At 45.4% G+C, this 19,696-nt stretch overlaps 5 protein-coding genes across 5 annotated transcripts; 1 reads left to right on the top strand and 4 right to left on the bottom strand.

Annotated features, from left to right (window-relative positions):
* Positions 1–3,189: 3,189 nt before the first annotated feature.
* On the bottom strand, positions 3,190–7,568 carry JR316_0003084 (Protein argonaute-2; the record flags this gene model as incomplete). Its single annotated transcript, XM_047888865.1, has 21 exons — positions 3,190–3,310; positions 3,692–3,849; positions 3,902–3,909; positions 3,970–4,049; positions 4,108–4,168; positions 4,225–4,346; positions 4,493–4,859; positions 4,917–5,002; positions 5,061–5,154; positions 5,209–5,392; positions 5,449–5,566; positions 5,623–5,792; positions 5,844–5,972; positions 6,030–6,227; positions 6,282–6,381; positions 6,566–6,625; positions 6,680–6,772; positions 6,830–6,925; positions 6,978–7,078; positions 7,131–7,369; positions 7,451–7,568. The coding sequence occupies 21 exons, from the start codon at positions 7,566–7,568 to the stop codon at positions 3,190–3,192; spliced, it is 2,703 nt and encodes a 900-aa protein (XP_047751239.1).
* Positions 7,569–7,992: 424 nt separating this feature from the next.
* Positions 7,993–12,049, bottom strand: JR316_0003085 (Protein argonaute-3; the record flags this gene model as incomplete). Its single annotated transcript, XM_047888866.1, has 22 exons — positions 7,993–8,093; positions 8,145–8,224; positions 8,272–8,357; positions 8,412–8,419; positions 8,472–8,551; positions 8,604–8,664; positions 8,722–8,828; positions 8,974–9,340; positions 9,393–9,469; positions 9,526–9,601; positions 9,657–9,825; positions 9,874–9,929; positions 10,039–10,210; positions 10,265–10,393; positions 10,448–10,672; positions 10,735–10,975; positions 11,028–11,087; positions 11,143–11,235; positions 11,292–11,387; positions 11,446–11,546; positions 11,619–11,782; positions 11,932–12,049. The coding sequence occupies 22 exons, from the start codon at positions 12,047–12,049 to the stop codon at positions 7,993–7,995; spliced, it is 2,667 nt and encodes an 888-aa protein (XP_047751240.1).
* A 304-nt stretch (positions 12,050–12,353) lies between these two features.
* On the bottom strand, positions 12,354–13,457 carry JR316_0003086 (uncharacterized protein; the record flags this gene model as incomplete). The annotated part of the gene is made up of 4 exons (XM_047888867.1): positions 12,354–12,722; positions 12,786–13,139; positions 13,245–13,296; positions 13,360–13,457. The coding sequence occupies 4 exons, from the start codon at positions 13,455–13,457 to the stop codon at positions 12,354–12,356; spliced, it is 873 nt and encodes a 290-aa protein (XP_047751241.1).
* Positions 13,458–13,934: 477 nt separating this feature from the next.
* On the bottom strand, positions 13,935–15,015 carry JR316_0003087 (Protein PER1-like protein; the record flags this gene model as incomplete). The annotated part of the gene is made up of 2 exons (XM_047888868.1): positions 13,935–14,503; positions 14,553–15,015. 2 exons carry the CDS (start codon positions 15,013–15,015, stop codon positions 13,935–13,937), a joined length of 1,032 nt encoding a protein of 343 aa, XP_047751242.1.
* Positions 15,016–15,623: 608 nt separating this feature from the next.
* On the top strand, positions 15,624–19,160 carry JR316_0003088 (Sterol 3-beta-glucosyltransferase UGT80A2; the record flags this gene model as incomplete). Its single annotated transcript, XM_047888869.1, has 20 exons — positions 15,624–15,723; positions 15,786–16,001; positions 16,061–16,225; positions 16,278–16,499; positions 16,559–16,568; positions 16,632–16,745; positions 16,799–16,959; positions 17,018–17,117; positions 17,179–17,219; positions 17,276–17,334; positions 17,385–17,574; positions 17,636–17,784; positions 17,855–17,962; positions 18,018–18,096; positions 18,157–18,271; positions 18,328–18,430; positions 18,477–18,554; positions 18,611–18,635; positions 18,694–19,072; positions 19,130–19,160. 20 exons carry the CDS (start codon positions 15,624–15,626, stop codon positions 19,158–19,160), a joined length of 2,445 nt encoding a protein of 814 aa, XP_047751243.1.
* Positions 19,161–19,696: the final 536 nt, after the last annotated feature.

Consider the following 19,696-nt stretch of genomic DNA (forward strand, 5'->3'; position numbering starts at 1 on the left):
CTAGAGGGACCTAAGAACCGAAACCAATGGCATAGCCGCACAAGATTCGTTCTCCGTATCGCGACCTATTCGAGGGTACATTAGTTGAAGGATGGGAAGAAAGCTGCAAAAAACCAGTATGGGACATACTCCAAATGTAACGACCGCGGCGAAAGGCAGAGAAGTGGTGTGTAGTTGATACCCGACGCATCTGGAGTGGCCTGGAGTACGTCAAGGCGGTCTGCCATCGGGACCAACGCTTCACTATGATGTGTGCAGGTAACAAGGGCAATATTTCGTTCGTCGAGGAGTCTGTAAAGTTTGACTTCCTTTACGACATTGAAATTTTATGAAAAGAATGCCGCTTTGGAAGGTGAAATGAATTAACAAGTTGGATGGCGTAAGAATGTTGCAGAAATGATGTTGTTCGACGGGTCAAGCACTGGTTCCAAGGATGAGATACTTGCTCGTAGAGGGAGTGGTTTTGTTACTGAAACCTGGTCTTGAACCTGGTCTTGTGGTTGGAGCGTCCGGGCTGGCGTCTAAGATTTAGGAATATCGAGTGGAAATGGAGGATGAAGAACATATAGAAGTGCTGGAGTCTCTGAAAAGATTAATTCATAATAGAAATTAAAAGTCGAAGTGTAGGCAGAGGCACTGGCATGGCAGTCACTGACGCCAATTCGGCGTGACCATCCAATTAGTAGTAGGCCCGAGGGGTTGGACCAAACCCTACTGACACCGTCGATATGACACTACTCACACGGCGACCATCTAGCGCTAGCGCTTACCAGTCTTTTGGCGTATATGAAAAGAGCATGCTTTGCGTTTATCAGTCTCGGCGATTCACAATTTCTGGGGTAGAATAACTGGTACTTGATCTTTAAATTACCCTCCGATTCCGGGTCCCGTTTACGGAGGTTGCTGGCAGCAAGTGGCATCGTCGCGCCGCGAGTTCCGTAACCATACGTCTAGCTCAGAAGTTTCCAGAGGTTGTCGATGGAGATATCCTGGACGATGTGTTAGAGGTGAGACCATGAGTGTATGGTCCTCGAAGGATAGAATCTGACCGCCATTACTGTAGCTTGCTTCAACAAAAGCGACGGTCCGAGCAATTCACTCTTTTGCGTACTACTGCCTGCAATTTCAATAGTCTGGCATTCCATTGCCACTGTGTGTCGACGGAAGACTTGATAGCTGTGCTTTCACCGAAGAAATTGTCTCATACAGCAGAGACATCGTCAATATCGATGCCACGAAGATGTTGCAACATCCAATACAGTCGGCGCAAGACTTTGATACAAATGAAAGATATCCACATTCAAGTCGAACAGAAGAAACACAAGACATCGTACAACAAAACCAGCTATATTAGCATCCAAGCTCTGCTTTTTTTGCTCGGAAACCCATTGCACAATGCGTTCGCAACAAACTCGAGCCACATGAAATTCTTTAGCCTCCATCTGGACCTGATCTTAGGATTCTGTGTGTTCTCCGTGTCTCTTGATGTGTGTGTCTCTCGTATTTCGACAGAGAATCTGTGGCGCAAGAAGAGAAAAAAAATCACCTCTGGCGTGCACTGGAGGCTTGCCCCTCCCGAATTTCCAAGCCGTGGCCTGCCGACATACTGCTTAGTCACCGATCGCGTCATGACGCGCCTGCAGCCTGACAGCTCTGCAAGCACAAAATTTCTGTGTTCACGATTCCAGTCGTTCCCAGATGTCCGAAAGGTTGCCAACAACCCATCTTGGAAGGAATACAAGGCAATAAAATTGTGCATCAAACTGGTGACCCTCAGGCTGCTTGGCTTGCAAGTTTCAGTCGTTGGCAGGAAAGGTCAAGATTCAACACAAGCGTTGTTTGGTGGACGTAGGATTGACGCATGGATTATCTGCCTCAAGAAATGATGATTGTACAACAAACTGTCGGTGCAAGATACACCGTAGCCTGAATCACGCATCCGTCGAGGAACTCCAGCTCGAGCAAGCAGAAAATGAAACCCCTGTAGAACCCAGCCAACTGATGGTAGAGCAAAATCTCCTCGCTGGATTTTCCAAGGCCGCTGGTGGTCCAGTACAAGCATTGCTGCTGGCGCAATAAAAACATCCGGCTTCAAGGTGGCATAGTCCTGAGGAGAATGATTTGGTAGAGAAATGGAGTGTTGTACCACGAGGATGGTTGTTACTACCATATCCGGGCACCGCTCCCGAATCTCCTGCTTGCCAAATTTACACTGGCACTGCATGGCTGCACGCATCAGAGCTTAATTGTTTTTCTCGCCTTTTTTCACCTTATACTCCATCATTAACAGCGCCCACCATTGCTCCTTTAATCCTATTTCTTCTATCCTTCGCTCGCAACATTATTGTTGCAGTTGCTTTGTATTTTGCTGTGAAATATCGACGCGTCATCTGCCGATTTCCTATATTTCCAATCGTCCTCGTTGGCTAACACAATGCTCCTCACTCACCAAACAATTGAAGACACGTATTTGTCTTCAAAAGGTACTCCAACGCGTCATTTTTACTATTTGTCCTTACGCACAAAGTCTACTTCTATAGACTCCCCCCAATCTTCCTCACCCATCACGAGTCAACTGGAGTTGAGAAGCTCGTTCTCGAGTGATGAGAGTAATGTACACCGTGGAACCTTCTCGGTGAGTTCGTTGTCAGCTCAGTTGAAGTTGGTCGTCTTACGCGTCTCATGACACCCAAGCTATCCTCGCTCCTCGAAATATCCACCTACAAATTCAAACTGTTCATTTTTCGCTGCAAATCGCGATTGTCCCTGCTGCCATTTTGGCCCTCACGCCAAACCTCCTTCTTACCTTGATCCCCACCAATAATTGGCACTACGGCCTAACCACCCCATGTCCACATTTCCTAATGACCATTGCATCCTAATCGTCCACTATGTCTATATACCCCACCGCCGTCGAGTTGTTTTGAAGGACGTATTGCTATCGTACTGCCCCCTCCACCAACCTAATCTACTGTACATACCCGTTGTTGCCGCCACGTTTTCTTGAATGTCACTTTCACGTACTAATACTAGCATGTATCATACTATAACCTCTTGTGAAATATCATTTTGACTTTTGTTGTACAATAGTCTTTGACTCTCGCGTCGCCGCGGAGTAGAAAATTAACACTGCCATGCATCAACACCGGTTGGACATATTGTCATCCCTTGAAGTACACAGATACTTGTTCAATTAACACGAGGCTCGGCGGTAGGTAGAGTTTCATCATGGAAACCCCAAGCAGGTGCTGTGAGAGAAGAGAATTTTAAGGTTCCACCAGCCTGTGGACCACCTCCGTGATGTTCCTGGCTAAATTCACAGGGAAACTATGGCAATTTCAATGGTCTCGTCTCAAGATGATTTTTTTTGACAGAACGGAAGTCGAGTCACCAGTACAAGCGAACTTTATTTACATTTAACTTGATGACATATAGACACTGGCCATTCGCCGAAGCAGTGAGATCGATCGTCTGTGTATATATAGCAAATTACCGTCTGCTTGTTGAAAATTCTTGGACACCGGAAATTTGTGAACAGGTTGCTGCGCTCAACGGTCTTGAACCATCATGGAAAAACATTTTCTAATTGACCGGTCGTTAACAGGATGGAATCAGATGAAGAAAAACGACGTACACGGACAAGCTATGGAAACATTTTGAACTTTCCAGTGATGATACTCATAGAAAATACATGGAAGTCTCAAGGTTGGGGTGCACTTTCCGGAAAGCCTTTCTCCAGCGCTCCATCGCAATCTCCTTTTCTTCATAGTTCCAATAGGTGTACGCTGACTCTTCATCAAGATCATCCTCTTCTGGATGAAAATGAAGCATTCCATGGGAACATACTAACTGTTGAAACAAATGAATATTGTGTATTGCATCACATTTGACTGTTTCTTACATCGGCATCTTGACGAAAGGTTAGGCACGTTCAATGTCCTCAACACACTGTGTATTTATGATACTTACAATTTACGGGTGTGGGAATTGAGATAGCGCATGTCGCCTTTGCGTAGTTGTGGCAAAGAGAATACGAAAGCTCTTGTAGACTGAAGGCAGGAAAAAATTATCGACCAGACCGGCAGAGGCCACTAATCTTAGACTTACGGTTGCATGTCGTAATGCCAATTCTCGTCATGGAGGATGCTATAGTGACGGGAGCGGGAAGCTTTGGGATGTTCTTCGATCAACAAATGAAAGAGACACAAATATGAGCCCACTCACCGTTTTGCCTTTGCCAATCTTTCTTGGATGAATGGCTCTGTAAATAGAAATTGGGCACAGCAGGATTTGTTACTCCGCTGTCGACTACAGTCCCAGCAAACGTATATCCATCTTTTACTTCTCTATAACCATAAATGAGTTGAAGGCGTGACCTCGCCATAAGCGATATGTTGCTTTACCTTTTATCTGTGCAGAAAAATGTGTGATGACTTGGTTCAAACCATGCTTCAATTAGCCAATGTTAAAAGAAGATGCTAACGTATCTCACCGCTTTCCTACGACAATATATGTCAAAAGAGGGAAGGGAGTTTTATCCCGCGATATTTCATACTTTTTCCACAGCTTTGAGAATGCGCTTTTGATGTCGGATATTTCGCGCAGAGCTAATGATTTGAACTGGGTTTCGGAAATACCGTCCCTGTAGAATATCAAACGTTTAGGCGGTCCTTTCCACTTACGGCCAAAAGTGTCGATCGCTTGAAAAACGTAATCCTGTAGATCCATGATACGATCCACTCCAGGAACTTGTATTCCAGGCAAGGCTGCATACTGTGTAGCAGTGTCGTCGAGAGAATAGACGACCCCAGTAAACGATGGTCTTCTCACACTGTGCTCTGGATGCCTAACGCCCGCGCCTGTCACGAAGGCAGCAGATTAGTATCATCAAGCATGTTAAAGGCCTCTTTACATACCCATGATGATGAAACGGTCCGTTTTGAGTTGCTGCATGACTTGCGAATCACTGTAGAAGTTGGTTCCTCCGAGGCGGGCATTTAATCTAAGATTTTGATAGTAGGATCAAATAAGATACTATGGTAATAAAATGATTAACATACTTGAGAGCAACATTATTATAGTATTGACTGATGTTATTTGGGCGGCTTTGCCTGGTTGGTAACCTACCTTCCTGGAGGCATTGAGTTAACACCCCTACGAACAAGTCATTATCAGTATGCGGTCATAGTAGAGTGCCATCCAAGTTACCTAGGGTTATATCACCCCACCACTTAACTCGACGTCTGATTGGTGCAGCCCTGCTGAGTCCTGGCAAGATAACAACGACCATCAATTCCCGTAGGTACTGGCTATAGGTGATTGGAGGCTTTTGACCCTCTGCGAGTCCAAACACTTGTATGTCATAATATTTTTTGATAGCATCAGACATTGTCTAGCAGTATTGAGATGTAGTGGATTTCGAAGATGTATCAATTGAGAAGAACTTACAAACTCGACATCATCGGAAATTTTAGCTGGTACCATAAATGGCGATTCATTGACATCTGAGGGACCCAAGTTGGTAACACTTCTGATACTTAAACAACTGTTCATGACATTCCCATTCCTAAGCAATATCGTTAGGAGTAATACGTGTGAATATCATTATCAAACAAAAAACACTTGCCAAGTCTTGTACAGGACTCAACGATACAGGATTTATGACGTCTGAGGTCATGAAATATTATCGATTTCTTTGTTTCTGTGGCGAATGAGATAATCACCCAATATTTCATAGCCACAGGGTTAGTAAACCCTTGTTGCAAGGTATTCCAAGCACCATTCTTGAATGTCTGCTGCGGCGTAAGACATATTCTTTGTGAGGGACAGTGATCATAACCTACCAAATGAGGATCAGTCGGGTTGAAGACGATCCGAGGAGGGAGCAGTAATTTAGCACTGATTGTGATGGGACTAGGGCTAATCTTCATTCCTGCTTCTAAAATAAATTTCGAATGAATAGATAGTTGTACCTATCGACAGGTAAAACAACACTATTCCAGAAATAAAATATAAGTAAAGATCCATACCGCATCTTTGATCTTGCACATCTTGGAACTCGGAGGTACGACTGCCTTCCTCGTAAACTTTGTAGTCAGGTCATAAGGAAGCCTGTTTTTAAAGAGTTGCCCAGGTTCAACTTCGCAAAGCTCCAGTGGAACTACATCATTTGACTGAAGGCGAACACCAATATTCTTAGGATTGCGTAATTGTGTGTAGACATCTTGCTAAAAAAAATCCAGGTCAGCACACAAACCACATGCATAAACTATAGATACAACAGCAACCGTCGGTTCCAACTCATTTTCGTGCAAAAAATATTCTCCAGCAGTTGGGACCAGTCCTCGAATTGACTTAGGCCGTGATCTTGTGCCATCAATTCTTTGGTACGTTATCAGAATTGGGCGGAGAAACTTCTGTAGTGTTTTGAACTCAGGCTCTCGCTCGTGTAGATTGAGCCCACGGATATCATGAATTTTAAGCTTATCCATACATATATTTTCAGGAATATCACGGAAGAGATTCGTCAGCTTGCATTATATCAAATATAATTTTTGCGACTAACGCTAGTCCAACAGAAGTCTGCATTACGATTATCAATCTACCATGTGCAGGTCTAACTGTTCTGTACCATTTTATAAATAGGAAAAAAAACAAATTCATCGAGAATAAGACATACTGAATTATTCCATCCCAAACCTCTAAACCACTACCCTCAAGTTTAAGCCCGTTCGTCGAATTGAAGGAAGTCCATGTTTTGCGAGTTCTGTACCTATATAAAGGTTTTGACAACCCTAGTAATTTTAAGCATGGCGCCAGGAAGACCTACAAATTTTGACCCTGTTGTATAAGCAATTGAACCAAATTCAAAGCAGCTAACGCTCTTGGAGTTCTCGTTTTCTCCTGAATGAGGTCGTAGACGTGCCTAATGTCCCCAAAATTTAGTGCGTCAAAGATGAATGGGCATAACCCCTAACCTTGGGTCTATTTGTTCTGCAGAGGTCAGAGAGAATTTGATCTTGATTATTCCTATTCCAGCAGCATGAAGGGGTTTCCATGATTTCATGCTAATGAAATACTGAGAATACCAGCTCAGAGTTAGACAGAGGGTCGTTTGAGCGAAAACGTACGGCCCCATTTTCATTCTTCGCGTGTGGGAGTAGCCTAGAGGCATACGCAGTTGCCTGTCCGTCATATAAAATTGGAGGGGTGAAAATCTCTGGCGCAACAATGGTTTGCAAATGTTGCATCAATCTTATTCTGTAGGTCCGGAGGGCGGGAGGGTCGAATTCTGCGAGTTCTCCAATAGTAAGCCAACCTAATAATCGCGCCGCAGACCCTGCACGTCGTAAAAAAGGGGGCTTACCCACTTATTAATAAAAGAGGAGAAAAAATATCAGGAGCTTTCTCAACAAAGACTTTTAGACACTCTCAAGCACTCATGGCTCACCGTGGTACATGTGATACCTTCCAGTCGGTAGTTGCGTGATTTCGAACGCGTTTGCTGTAAGCCAGATTGGAGTGTATCCAGCGGGAGATCCTGAACTGTCTTGACGTGTCTCCGCCATATTGAACAGTTGTCAACTTTGAAGGAAGGGACGCTTTGGAAAATATTCTTTGCTAGCAGACAGCAGTTGGACAACAGTAAGCGAAAAACAAGAGAGTACACTCACGGGAGCAAAAGTGTTTATACCCTTTTGATCGTGGGAACGTTTGTCCATCAGTGAGATTCGGCACTAAGAAATGGGTGGTATCAAAGTATCATGTAAAGGGCGGATTTCTTTTTTCAAAAATGTCCTTTCGCAGAGATACATCCATCTTCTTACATATCAAGGGTATTACTCCATTCAACGAACCAAATCATGTTATCGATCCAGCGTAGTGCAAGCGACCTCGTCCAGACGACAATGACTAACTGCAGAGAAAATGACTCTCATTACAGAGAACCGGAGACTGCTCATAGGTACTTAATGATTGATTTATATTTTACGGTTACCATTTTTTATATGCAATTATTTCAATAGTTGACTTCGGGGTCAATGTGAGAACAGCGGGACTTAGAATGATTGTGTCGCCGTACCTATGCCTCGTCGCTATAAAGGTATCGTTAACGGCGATGGAATTATGATCAAAAGACGTCTTACTATGATCGACAAGGAAAAGAGTGTTATCGAAGATATTCCTCAGAGAAAATACATTGACTTTAGGAGATTGGGATGAACTTCTTTGAAAGTCCCTTTCCATCGATTCATGTCTATGGAACTGTTTGACGTGCCGCTAGAACTTGACTGATTATCGTCGAACCGCAGGTCCATATCATCAGGATTGATGTGAAACATGCCACGAGAGCAGACCAGCTGAGAGATGAATTAATTATGGGTACATGAATAGACATACAAAGGATCCCTTACATCGGCATCTACAAAATCAAATCAGTTGACTTATCAATCAATTAAACGACTAGAACGTACAATATACCGGGGCGGGTATTGAAACCGAGCGAGTAGCTCTCGCATAATTATGGCATAATTTATATGAAAGTTTGTGGATTCTGAGAGATACGATGAGAAATTCATCTCCCGTGAGTAGAGGAATTAAGTTACTCTGGCATGTTGAAATTCCAATTTTCATCGACAAGAACAGTATAATGACTGGAGCGCGATGCTTGAGTATGGGACTCAGTTAAAAATTTGTGCTGAAAAGTAAGCAAGATATACGCACTGCCTTGAATTGCGGCATGACTTTGGAGATAAAAATCGTGCACCGATGGATGGGTGATCCCACTATCAATTAAAGAGCCTGGAAATGCATTTCGAACCTCGCCATTTCTGGAGAAAAAAAAGGTAACAGATGAGAAATGAATACATTATGCGGGGAATATCACCAAGTTACATTTCCTGGAAGAAAACTGAGTGATGGCTGTAGGTCCATTCAATGAGATAATCGAGTCAAGGAATTGACAGAGTGACGTACCGCTTTCCCACAACAATATATGTCAACAAAGGGAAAGGTTGGTCCGTCTGAGTTTTTCTCTTCTCTACCCATAGCAGAGCAAATGCTGATCGTATGTCCTCTATTTCGAGCGGAGCCACCGTGTTAAATTCGCCTTCAGATATGCCGTCCCTGTAGAATATCAAATGCCGCGGGGGTTTGTCATTGCGATGGATGAAAGTGCGTAGAGCTTTAAGTACGTAATCCTTCAGGTCCATGATTCGCTCAACTCGAGAAGCTTGGATTCCGGTGACGGCGGCATATTGGGTCGCTGAATTATCGAGAGAGTACACAACTCCTGTAACTGATGGCCTGTTGACAGTAGGCCCCGAATGCCCGACATCTGCGCCTGGAAAGTGCGAATTCAACAATCAGAATGGTTTGCAGCTTTCAAATCGTACCCATAATCATGAAACGATATGGTTGAAAAGCATCCAGTGGGCTGTAAAAATTTACACCCCCAAGACGAGCGTTTATCCTATGTTTGTAAGCACTAGTTCCAATAAAATGTGCAAGAGCATCCTATGGACATACTTGAGTGCAACATTGGTCCAATACTGATCTTTTGCATGCAAGAGTTTATTTTCACGAATGCATTGGGTGGCAACACCTGGAAGAAGTTAATATACACCCACTCATACTCCATGGACCTTATATATTTATACCTTGAGTTATATCTCCCCAGTGTTTGACACGATCCCTGATCCCTCCTGCGTTGAGAGGCAAGATAACAATAGCTATTAACTTTCTCAAAAAGTATGCGCGCTTGTCTGTTGTCGAGGGCAGCCTATCCTCAGATTTTTTAAAGTAAGACTCGACGGCTTTTTCCATGGTCTAGGAGACGTTAGATACTGAAAACGTGTCGACAATGGATGTACGTACCCCTTTAACATTATAACCGTTACCAGGTGGCGCTACGTGAGGCAAGGCACCGATATCTAACAATATGTTAATAGACCCTAAGAGATACAAATGCTGAAGTCATACTCATTCCTCAATAAGTGTAAATATCAACATTTAATTCAACGTAGGTATCAAAAAAAGAACGCGTGCCGAATTTAGCACAGGATCCCAGGAGGCTTTTAGGTTTGGTGGCCACCATTTCCATAATTTCTCTCTCTTTGAACCTCGCGGAGAACGAGACAACCATACAAAATTTAATTTCTCTTGGCTCAGTGAAGCGTTGATCGAGGGCGTTCCACTGTCCACCTTTGAATTGCTACTGGGGTAGTAAGCCAACAATTCTTTACATAGAATAACGATGCCAACGAACTAGTTTGGGTGAGTTTCGATCAAAAACCACTGGGGGTTGATGTAGTAGTTTAGCGTCGAGTCGCATAGGTTCAGATTCCAATCTCATTCCCGATTGCAAAACGAATTCTGACGCAACAGTTACTTTCCCCTGCCCGCAAATAAGATTCAGTTTAAACAATTGCGATAAGAAGGATTGACATACCGCATCTTTGATTTTCTTCAACCTTTTTTGAGGTATCATTGTCGAGAATTGCATCATGTCGGCCATCATTTCATCTGACAGTTTTCTCTTAAAAAACTGTCCGGGTTGAACGTCGCAAAGCTCGAGAGGAATGACATCCTTGCGCGGATTCCTACTGGAAGTAAGGCGTACACCGATGATTCGAGGGTTCTGAATACAAATGTTGTAGGTTTGGAAGAAATAGCTCTGTGGTCGAAGATTGAAGATCACTGAAGGTGAATAGGTAAAGAAATTCTGTGTTTACTTACAGAAACAGTCATATTTTCAAAACCATCCTTCAGAAACGGAAAATCTCCGGCAGCTGGAACTAATCCACGGATTGTCTGTGTTCCTGATCTGTTTGCTCCTGTGCGTACCGTTATTCTTACGCCCTTGAGGAATTTCTCCAATATTTTGAAATTTGAGTCGGTTTCTCTTAAAACGAGAGTGCGCATGTCTTTGGTGCCAAGCTTATCCATGCAAATATGAGGTAGATACCCGCTCTTATATCTAGGATAAGAAATTCAATACCAGATCTTCATTTCAGTCAATACTTGCGTACATAGTCGCAGTACACGTATCCACATTGAGAATCATTTTGCCAATAGTGGGCCGTACAGACCTGGTCCGAAATAGGAGTCAACGTCAAGGATGGAAACGACATGCAGAGGACGTACTGGAAAACACCTCTCCAAAGCTCCAAACCACTGCAACCTAGGTCGAATTTGTCATTGCCAGCGAAATATGCCCGACCGTTGTTGGTGTGGTGCCTTCCAGAGTTATCATCGTCAATATCTTGGTCCTCAAAACGTTCATTTGCACTGACATGTTTGGAAACTGCCGCACGATAAGTTGGATTAGATTGGTAGCGACCAGCGCTCTTGTAGTGGATCGATTTTCGCGAATAAGGTCATAGACGTGCCTGTACGTGTTATCAGACCACTAAACATAGCATCAGGCAATAATTTGGTTAGCCTGACCTAGCGTCAACCTCGTCGCCGTTGGTCAAGGTAAAATGAATCTGAACTGTCCCTTTTGCAGATGGATCAACTTCTCCTGACTTTCCCAGGCAAACAAAGTACTTGAATAAAAGATCAGAGCCACATTCAAAGTCAGTGTGAGTGTGGCAGTGAACAGAGAAACCAGTGCATACATTCCCGCTTCCAGTGTTAGCTAGTGAAAGAAGTCGATCCGAATACACACGCGACCTTCCATCGAACAGAAGATGACGTTTGAACACGTCCGGAGCAACAGTGATTTGCAAATGATGCATTAGCTGCACCCTCTTGTGTCGACTGTGGCATTCCGGGGTGAACACTACAACCCCGGGCCCCTCATCAACATTATGACCATGGTGCAAATCCTATAGAGAGATAGCTCACCAACTAATTGCCACAAACGAGAAAGGAAGCATCAGGAGTCCGTCAGAGCACAATCATACAAGGGAACAGTAGTGCTTCGCTCACCATCGTACGAATAATACCTATTGGTAGGCAACTGCGTTATCTCAAACGCATTAGTTACAAGCTTTATCGGTACGTAGCCAGCGTGTGTTTGAGGTCCAGTCGCAAGAGGGGCAGACATCCTAGCCAGCTAGGACAAGGTGGAAGAGAGAGGTCAAGTTGCAAACCAAGGGTCGGTTGACAACCCCGTCTAAATAATCGCGTTGAGTAAAAGTCCCGTGTCGCGTCGCGTCAAAGAGGGTTTGTCACCCCGCGTGTGATAATCACTGCCACCCCAGTACAGCAACAGAGGAAAAGGGGTTTAACAAATAGAGTAAACTACAAAGAGAACAAGGAGTCAAGGGAGTAGCTTTTATAAAATCAACAATAAGCCCCTTTAAACTATCCCAAAAGCGCAAGAGCACTGCAGATTCTACTCACTTCTACTACCTAGACACCCACGAAATCTTCCCAAAAGGCGTCGTTTCACTGCCACTCTTTGATCCATCTTTCACGTAGAATCCCACCTCATAGATCCCCGTCCCTCCTTCCGAAGTTTCAATGAATGCAATTTCGTCTTCATCACCAGGGACACTCAAGATAAGCCGAGCATATGAACCAAGATGATTGGCATTCACGGTATCAAGGTCCCAAATCACATCTCTCGAACTGGACGAAATAGGTTTCTTGCCGACCACTGAAGTCAACTGGCCAGCGATGGCTTCAAAAGAATCGCTACTAATCAAAATGCGCACAAATGCGATTCCACTAGCAGTCGATGGGTGTTCCGTGTTAGTGGGAGGCTCACTTGGGACCTATCGACAACGCCAACTGATCCTTGAGATTCCTAACGTGCACCAGCGAGTCAGACAACGCACTCTTAGCCCGCGGGGTGTCACATCCCCACAAAAGAACGGAAGCACACCGCGCCCCGCAACTGCAGGCGCAGAGATGAGCCACTTCAGCGCCTGCCCGTCAGGCCGCACACGTCCGCCATCCTCTTCCGGACTGTATTTCACACCACTGCCTTCCGCCCGACCGCGTTCATTGATCGTCTGCGCCACGCTGTCGGTGTGCGAGCCGTTCCCGAGAAATGCAAAGTCGATCCAGCCTGGCTCCTTCTTTGCCCATGGATGTTTCTCGCGCTGCTCTCGCTCGGGGCTGCCTATGGGGTAATGCGACGCAGGGTACGTGAAGGATATCAGCTCCAGGTAGACTCCGTCAGCGAGGACCTGTCAATACAACGAGATGCGAATGAAAGGTAGGGCAGCGACCAGGGTGAACATGGCTCATTCAATCAATATGGATTCACTGAAATGCGTTTTGAAGACACGAACGACGAGAGCGTTGGCGGTTAACCCGCCTACATGAGTTCCTCCAGGAAGCACTCTGAGATACATCATTGGATGCATTCAACGTGGTTTTCTCTTCGAAATTAATCGATAAACATACTTAAAACCACGATCTTCAAATTGTCTAGACGCCTCTTCCACAGTACCAGGGGGTGTCAAATGGACGAGGTGGTCGAGTGTGCCAGTGTTGATCGGCATCGAAGATCGCTCCTGGTCAGTCAATAGGGAATGGAGTCAAGAAAGTCCAGCAATAAGAACACGACATATGGGAAAAGTTGATAAAAGATATTGCCCCATTTCTCGCGCCCTGTTCGTCTGTTCATGACGCTGTCAGCCTTGGCGGCCCGAAATCGGCCGTTTTGATGGGAGCTGAATTGTTCAGCCTGCTTGGACGACTTACAGTCTCTCGATTCCATCAGTCGTTCGTTGGTTTGGTGGGAATATATGTGAAGAGCTAGTACCATATCAACGTTACCTCAAAGGTACGAGCTTATGCGCGGGATTGTAAAAAGCCGGGCTTTGAGTTCCGAATGTAAAGGCTCTGGGTGTCCAGGGAATTATTCCCTGCCTCCATTGTGATTTTTGACGATAATTTAAAGTACATGATCCACCTTGAAAAAAGCGGGATGAAGAGAAACCCCTTGATGCCAGAGAGAAGTACTCACCAAGCAGTAATTACAGCCTCTGCTCTCTCCAGCTTATATCATTAGAGTCTTCAATCAAGAATTGGTACCACAGGAAGGCAATCGGAGCTGTAGCGAGGTGCCATAGGGAATGCGCGTCGATAGTTCTTGCCCAAGGCTGGAAGTCAAATAATTCGAGGCTTGTTGCGGCGGTCATCAAAACGACAAACCACGCGGCCTTGCTGACGAACTTGGGTCGATAAGATTTTGGCTGAGAAGGGAATCGGCGAATGAAGGACATAGATGTCGGCAGGGCATAGATTGCCCACAATATATTATGGCTGACGCCTAGGACGGTGTTGAAGACGATGTTATAGGTATAGTCAAAGCGAGGGAGAAATAGCAAATATGAAACATGGGCGATGTACATTATTGAGAAAAGGATTGTTATGGATATGCGTTTCCATGAGTTGGATGGTTGGGATGGTTTTGCGGACAATGTCAGTCGCGACGTTTGAGGCAGCGGGTATAGGTGAAAGAGGCGAAGGATAGCAATATATAGACCATAAAGAATCGAAAGTGCGGCGGAAAAGTAATCCAGTTTCTCAGTGCGAGGGGTATCTAGAAAATGGTCAATGGTACGACGCGTCTATTGTCCCTGGTGACAGACCTCTTGTGTGGAATATACCAGACCAAAACCAGGCGTTTATGCTAATCGCCGACCACATGAGATAGTAAGGTCTCATAGGATGATGCTCAGAAATCTTCCTCCTGATTGCTTCCCTCCCGCGTTTGTGAGCCCATAAATTGAGAAGCGAAAACACGACCGAGGCTGGCTCTTGCATGCCTAGAAACCGGTAGAACGGCCATTTTCCGTAATATTGTTGTAATGGCTTCCCATTTCGGACGTCTGTGTCGGTGATTTCTGCCATGCATAGATATTTGCAGTCATCTACGCACGACCAGCGTGTCACTCGAAGCCAGACCTTGAGCCCTACTTCGTTCATTCCGCAGTGATGGACATTGCAGCGGCCTACACATCCCGTAAATAGTGGAGATCTATCCCCTGAAGACGCAAAAGTAACAGAGAAGAGGGTAAAGAGAGTAAGGAAAGTCGCAAACGCGATTTTCATGGTCTATGCACGGGATAGACTTCCGAGACGGTTGGCGTCGCGGCTGAGTAGATCGTGCTGAGTAAGCCGTGATCGTCACGGGCGCTCGTGCTCCTGTCTTGCCGCGTGTAGTTTGATTATCCCAGTCCTTTCCTACTAGTAGCAAGGAGGTTAAAATTGCTTTCTGAGAATATAGATACCTTCTCTAACGGATTATAAAAAAACGATTACCGCTTACCCCATTCTAGCTTCGCACATTTGGTGAAAGAAGGAAAGAGCCCGGCGCCTCCGCGTGACATAGCGTGACAAGACTGGATGATATCATTGGACGATCCTCTCGGGCCTGCAGGCGACCTGCGATTAACCACGATTCGACTGCGACTCCGCTTGTCAGCGAATTCCCGGCGACGCTAATGCCCTGCTTCACTCGCCTCTTGCTTTTGTCCCCAACAGCCTAGTCTACGTTTCAGGTTCCCTCCCCAAGGCGATGAACACGGTCATCTGCGCATCTTAGCCTTAATTTCGAACATATAACTCAACAACCTACCTCACTGCCACAGCAGACTTCGGCCTTTATTAATAGAAAAACATCCACTCTTTCCATTCCCCAGACGTCAACCATTTCGAGTATGAGCGCTGCCAATAAAGAGCCCTTGCACATGCAAATCAATGCTGCAACTCGAACGCGCCCATCAGCAGCGGAAAGTCCACTTGAATCCACGACTGTTGGTAAGCAGCTTGTTCATCCTTTACATGAGCGCCCATTCAAGTACAATCATGCTATGTACCAGATTATGCCAAATATGTATCGCAAGGAAAAGGCCTCGATTCCGTTGCAAGAGTCAGTCCAGACGGACGCATATCTTTGCTTTTCGACTTCAAGGATAGCAAACTACCCGAGATACCCAAACCCCAGTCACGGAACACCGAAGAATTCGCCATAGACCCTAGAGAATGGCAGGAATGTCCGAGTATTAACATAGTTATCATGATTGTTGGGAGCCGTGGTGCGTCGTGTTGGACTAGTCTTCACTCAAACTCTCATTTCAACATCCCGATTGGCCAGGTGATGTACAACCATACGTAGCGCTGGGGAAGCAATTGTTGAAGGATGGCCATCGGGTACGGATCGCAACCCACGAGACATTCCGCACGTTCGTTGGCGATGCAGGCTTGGAATTCTACAGTATAGGTGGCAATCCCCAGGATCTCATGAGTTATATGGTGAAAAGTAAGTTGCAACTCCCACAATATATATATGGCTTCCGCTAAATAAAGCTCAGATCCTGGGTTAATGCCCGGGTTCGAGTCGCTCACCAACGGTGACATTGCGAAAAAGCGCAAGATGCTGGCGGAAATGATCGATGGGTGCTGGGATGCTTGTCATACGCCTTGTCCTGTCACAGGACGCTCTTTCATAGCCGATGCTATAATATCGAACCCACCCACGTTTGCTCATGTCCACTGTGCGGAGGCCTTGGGCATTCCACTACTCCTGAGCTTCAGTGAGTGTAAATTTCACAACCTACTCTGTGATGTACTCATCAGTTGACCAACTCTGCAGCTATGCCATGGTGAATCCTCGTGTACTCCCTCGGGAAGCCTCCTCATGTACAAACCAACTTACTAAATTATAGGACGGCCACCACGGCCTTCGCTCATCCCCTAGTCAATATCACAAACTCAAATGCTGGATTTGGTGTAACAAATTACCTGAGTTACGCAGCTGCCGATCTCTTAACATGGCAAGGGTATGCATGCTTTCTAATTCCCCTTACTGCGACACGGGCTAATATGCCTCTAGAGTTGGTGACATCATCAACACTTTTAGAACGTCGAAACTGGGGCTTTCCCCATTGGGAATACGAGTAGGGCCAGGATATGTCGACCGGCTGAAAATACCGTGGACATATTGTATGAGTCCTGCGTTGGTCCCGAAGCCGGACGATTGGAAGAGCAACATCGGTATGAAAGAATCTCGTCAACTTAATCAGATAACATCCTCACATTCATTTCCGAAAAGATGTTTCTGGATTCTATTTCCTCGACCTGGCCACAAACTACCAACCGTCGCCTGAATTGTTGGCTTTTCTGTCAGCAGGGGAAACCCCTGTATACATTGGGTATATTTTGACGTAAAGCCATCCAACTAGCTAATGCTTACTAGACCCCTGGCAACCTCAGGTTCGGATCCGTTGTAGTTGACGATCCAGCTGAGATGACCGGTATGATCATAGTCTCATATATGTGTTGTTTACGTGTTGAATTCCCCTTTTTACAGAAATCATCTTCGAGGCAACAAAACAAGCTGGTGTGCGAGCTCTGGTCTCCTCTGGTTGGGTTCGTCTCTACCCTCTCACGATCTAGCCTCTTTTTTAACCCCAATACAGGGTGGTCTAGGTGGCATCTCCGTCCCACCTCACATATTCATACTGGGAAATGTTCCACATGATTGGCTGTTTGACGAAGAGCGCGTGTCTGCCGTCGTGCATCATGGCGGTGCTGGAACAACCGCAATTGGTCTCGCCAAAGGTCGCCCAACAGTAGTCGTGCCTTTCTTTGGCGATCAAGGATTCTGGGGTATGTCAATTAGACTCTGATTACTATGAATTTGTTTGGATCGTGACGATTGGCATGGTAGGAAATATGATCCACAAAGCAGGCGCTGGGCCGAAGCCGATCCCGCACAAAGAACTCAGCGTTCATAAACTGCGTGACGCCATCACCTTCGCTGTCAGCCCTGCCGCCAAAGAAGCTGCGAAGGCCATGGCACAAAAGATCTACGAAGATGTACGTCGCGGTGACGTTTTGTGATCTACAAGATTTGCATGGCGTCTGACACCTTGGTTTGCCATAATAGGACGGCGTACGGAAGGGCGTGGAGAGCTTTTATAGGCATCTTCCGTTGTTGAATATGAGGTGTGATCTGGATCCTTCGCGCGTAGCTATTTGGTGGTCGGATGATCTGGTAATTTTTTGGTGTTGTTTATAGTGATCCGCAATACTCAATGCATCTTTTACAGTGCTTGAAACTTAGTGCCTTGGCCGCTCAAACGCTAGCTGATGCGAAATTAATATCCCTACAGACACTCAAATTACATCGTGAGATCGACCATTTCAACGTTAGGTCCAAGTCTCCGTTTACTGACTTTTTCATTCCAGGACCAAAAGAATACAAAGTCCGAAAGAAAGTCGCCGACCCAATGACAGGTGCTGGCGGAGCCAACGCTATGTTCTGGACACTTACCAATCCAATGAAATTTGGAAGTTTCCTCCAGTAAGAACTTTTAGGTGCAAATAACATCTTTGTTTTATGGCTGATAAACTCTACAGAGGACAAGAGACACCGCCTCCGCCAGGTATTTTGGACGCCATGGCCACCGTTCACGATGGACTTCGAAGACATTCTGCAGATCAGAGACTAGTGCAATCTCCTGTCCGTGACCTTGGCCTTGTCGCTCTGAATAATTGAATTAATACAGGAATACTTTCAGGATTCCATTCAAAGCGTATTTGAAACCAACAAGGAAGTAAAAAAAAGTTCTATATTCGAGTCGAAGGTATGCCGTCGACGCTCCTTATCCACATTTGTTGCGCTAACTCGACTACATCACAGGGTTTCTTAAGATCCCTTAAAAATTGTATGTGTATTCGACGGCCCATAAACATCCAAAACCCATCTCATTCATTTTTTGGTAGTACTTCCTGGATCGAGACCGTCCACTCCCAAATCTCCCAAATCCCCAACACCCAAATCACCCACTCCAAACTCTGGCTCTAGCTTCAAATCATTCATGATGCCAGTTCAAGGCTCGTGGCGATTTGGATTATCAGCCTCTGGCAAAACGCAATACCAGCGCCAGCGTCTCACTCGTATCGCAGAAGGCAGGAAAGCCGTCAAAGCAAGCACGGACGACCAGCGGGCGACGATTATCCGAAAGTTCAAGGAGGAGCTGCGTAATACGCCTGCGAGGCAGAAGGCTTATCGGGAGGCTGAAGAGAGGGCAACGCATAGTGGGAGTGTGGATTACGGGCATAGCAAGGCGTTGAGCCTTGATCAGGGAAAGTCTCTGACAAGGTGATCGTTGTAAATGTGTGCAGCGTTATGGTATGCGTTTTAGCTGTGGATCTATAGGCAGAAAGCTGGTTGGGTTGGTGCAGCTTAGTTAATGGCCAGGGATATGTCGCTTTTCGGACGGCCGACATCGTATATGATGGCTTATGCAATGGGAAGGAAGACACTATGTACTACCTTCCCACTTTACGATTATGACACGCGTGTAGAGTCTTTAACCTGAAAGTACTAATACTTATATTAACGCATGAATTAACAAATATCAACTACCTAGGAACCAATTTTCCAACAGTCCTGATAAGCAAATTCTTGGGCTGGCAATCAGAGGGAAATCACAACAACATAAGTCATGTTCAGGATGTCTCGGGTTTCCTTCTTATTACGCCTTGAAACAATTACAATTAGCGTTGTCGATGACTACGTCAGATTTCGAACCCATACCTTTTTGCGAGGTCCAGAATTTGAATGGTGACCGGGCCACTTCATGACTGAGGGAGTTGCATATTTGTGTAAATTGTGCCAACTTGTCTGGCAGGGAGTCTACAAGAACTGATTGTGATCATTCATGTCGACCACAAGTCGAAGAATGGACCAAGTTCAGGAATTCAACCTTCGAGGTGCTATATC

The sequence above is a fragment of the Psilocybe cubensis genome, chromosome 3, assembly GCF_017499595.1.
Source record: "Psilocybe cubensis strain MGC-MH-2018 chromosome 3, whole genome shotgun sequence".
Lineage (NCBI taxonomy): Eukaryota > Fungi > Basidiomycota > Agaricomycetes > Agaricales > Agrocybaceae > Psilocybe > Psilocybe cubensis.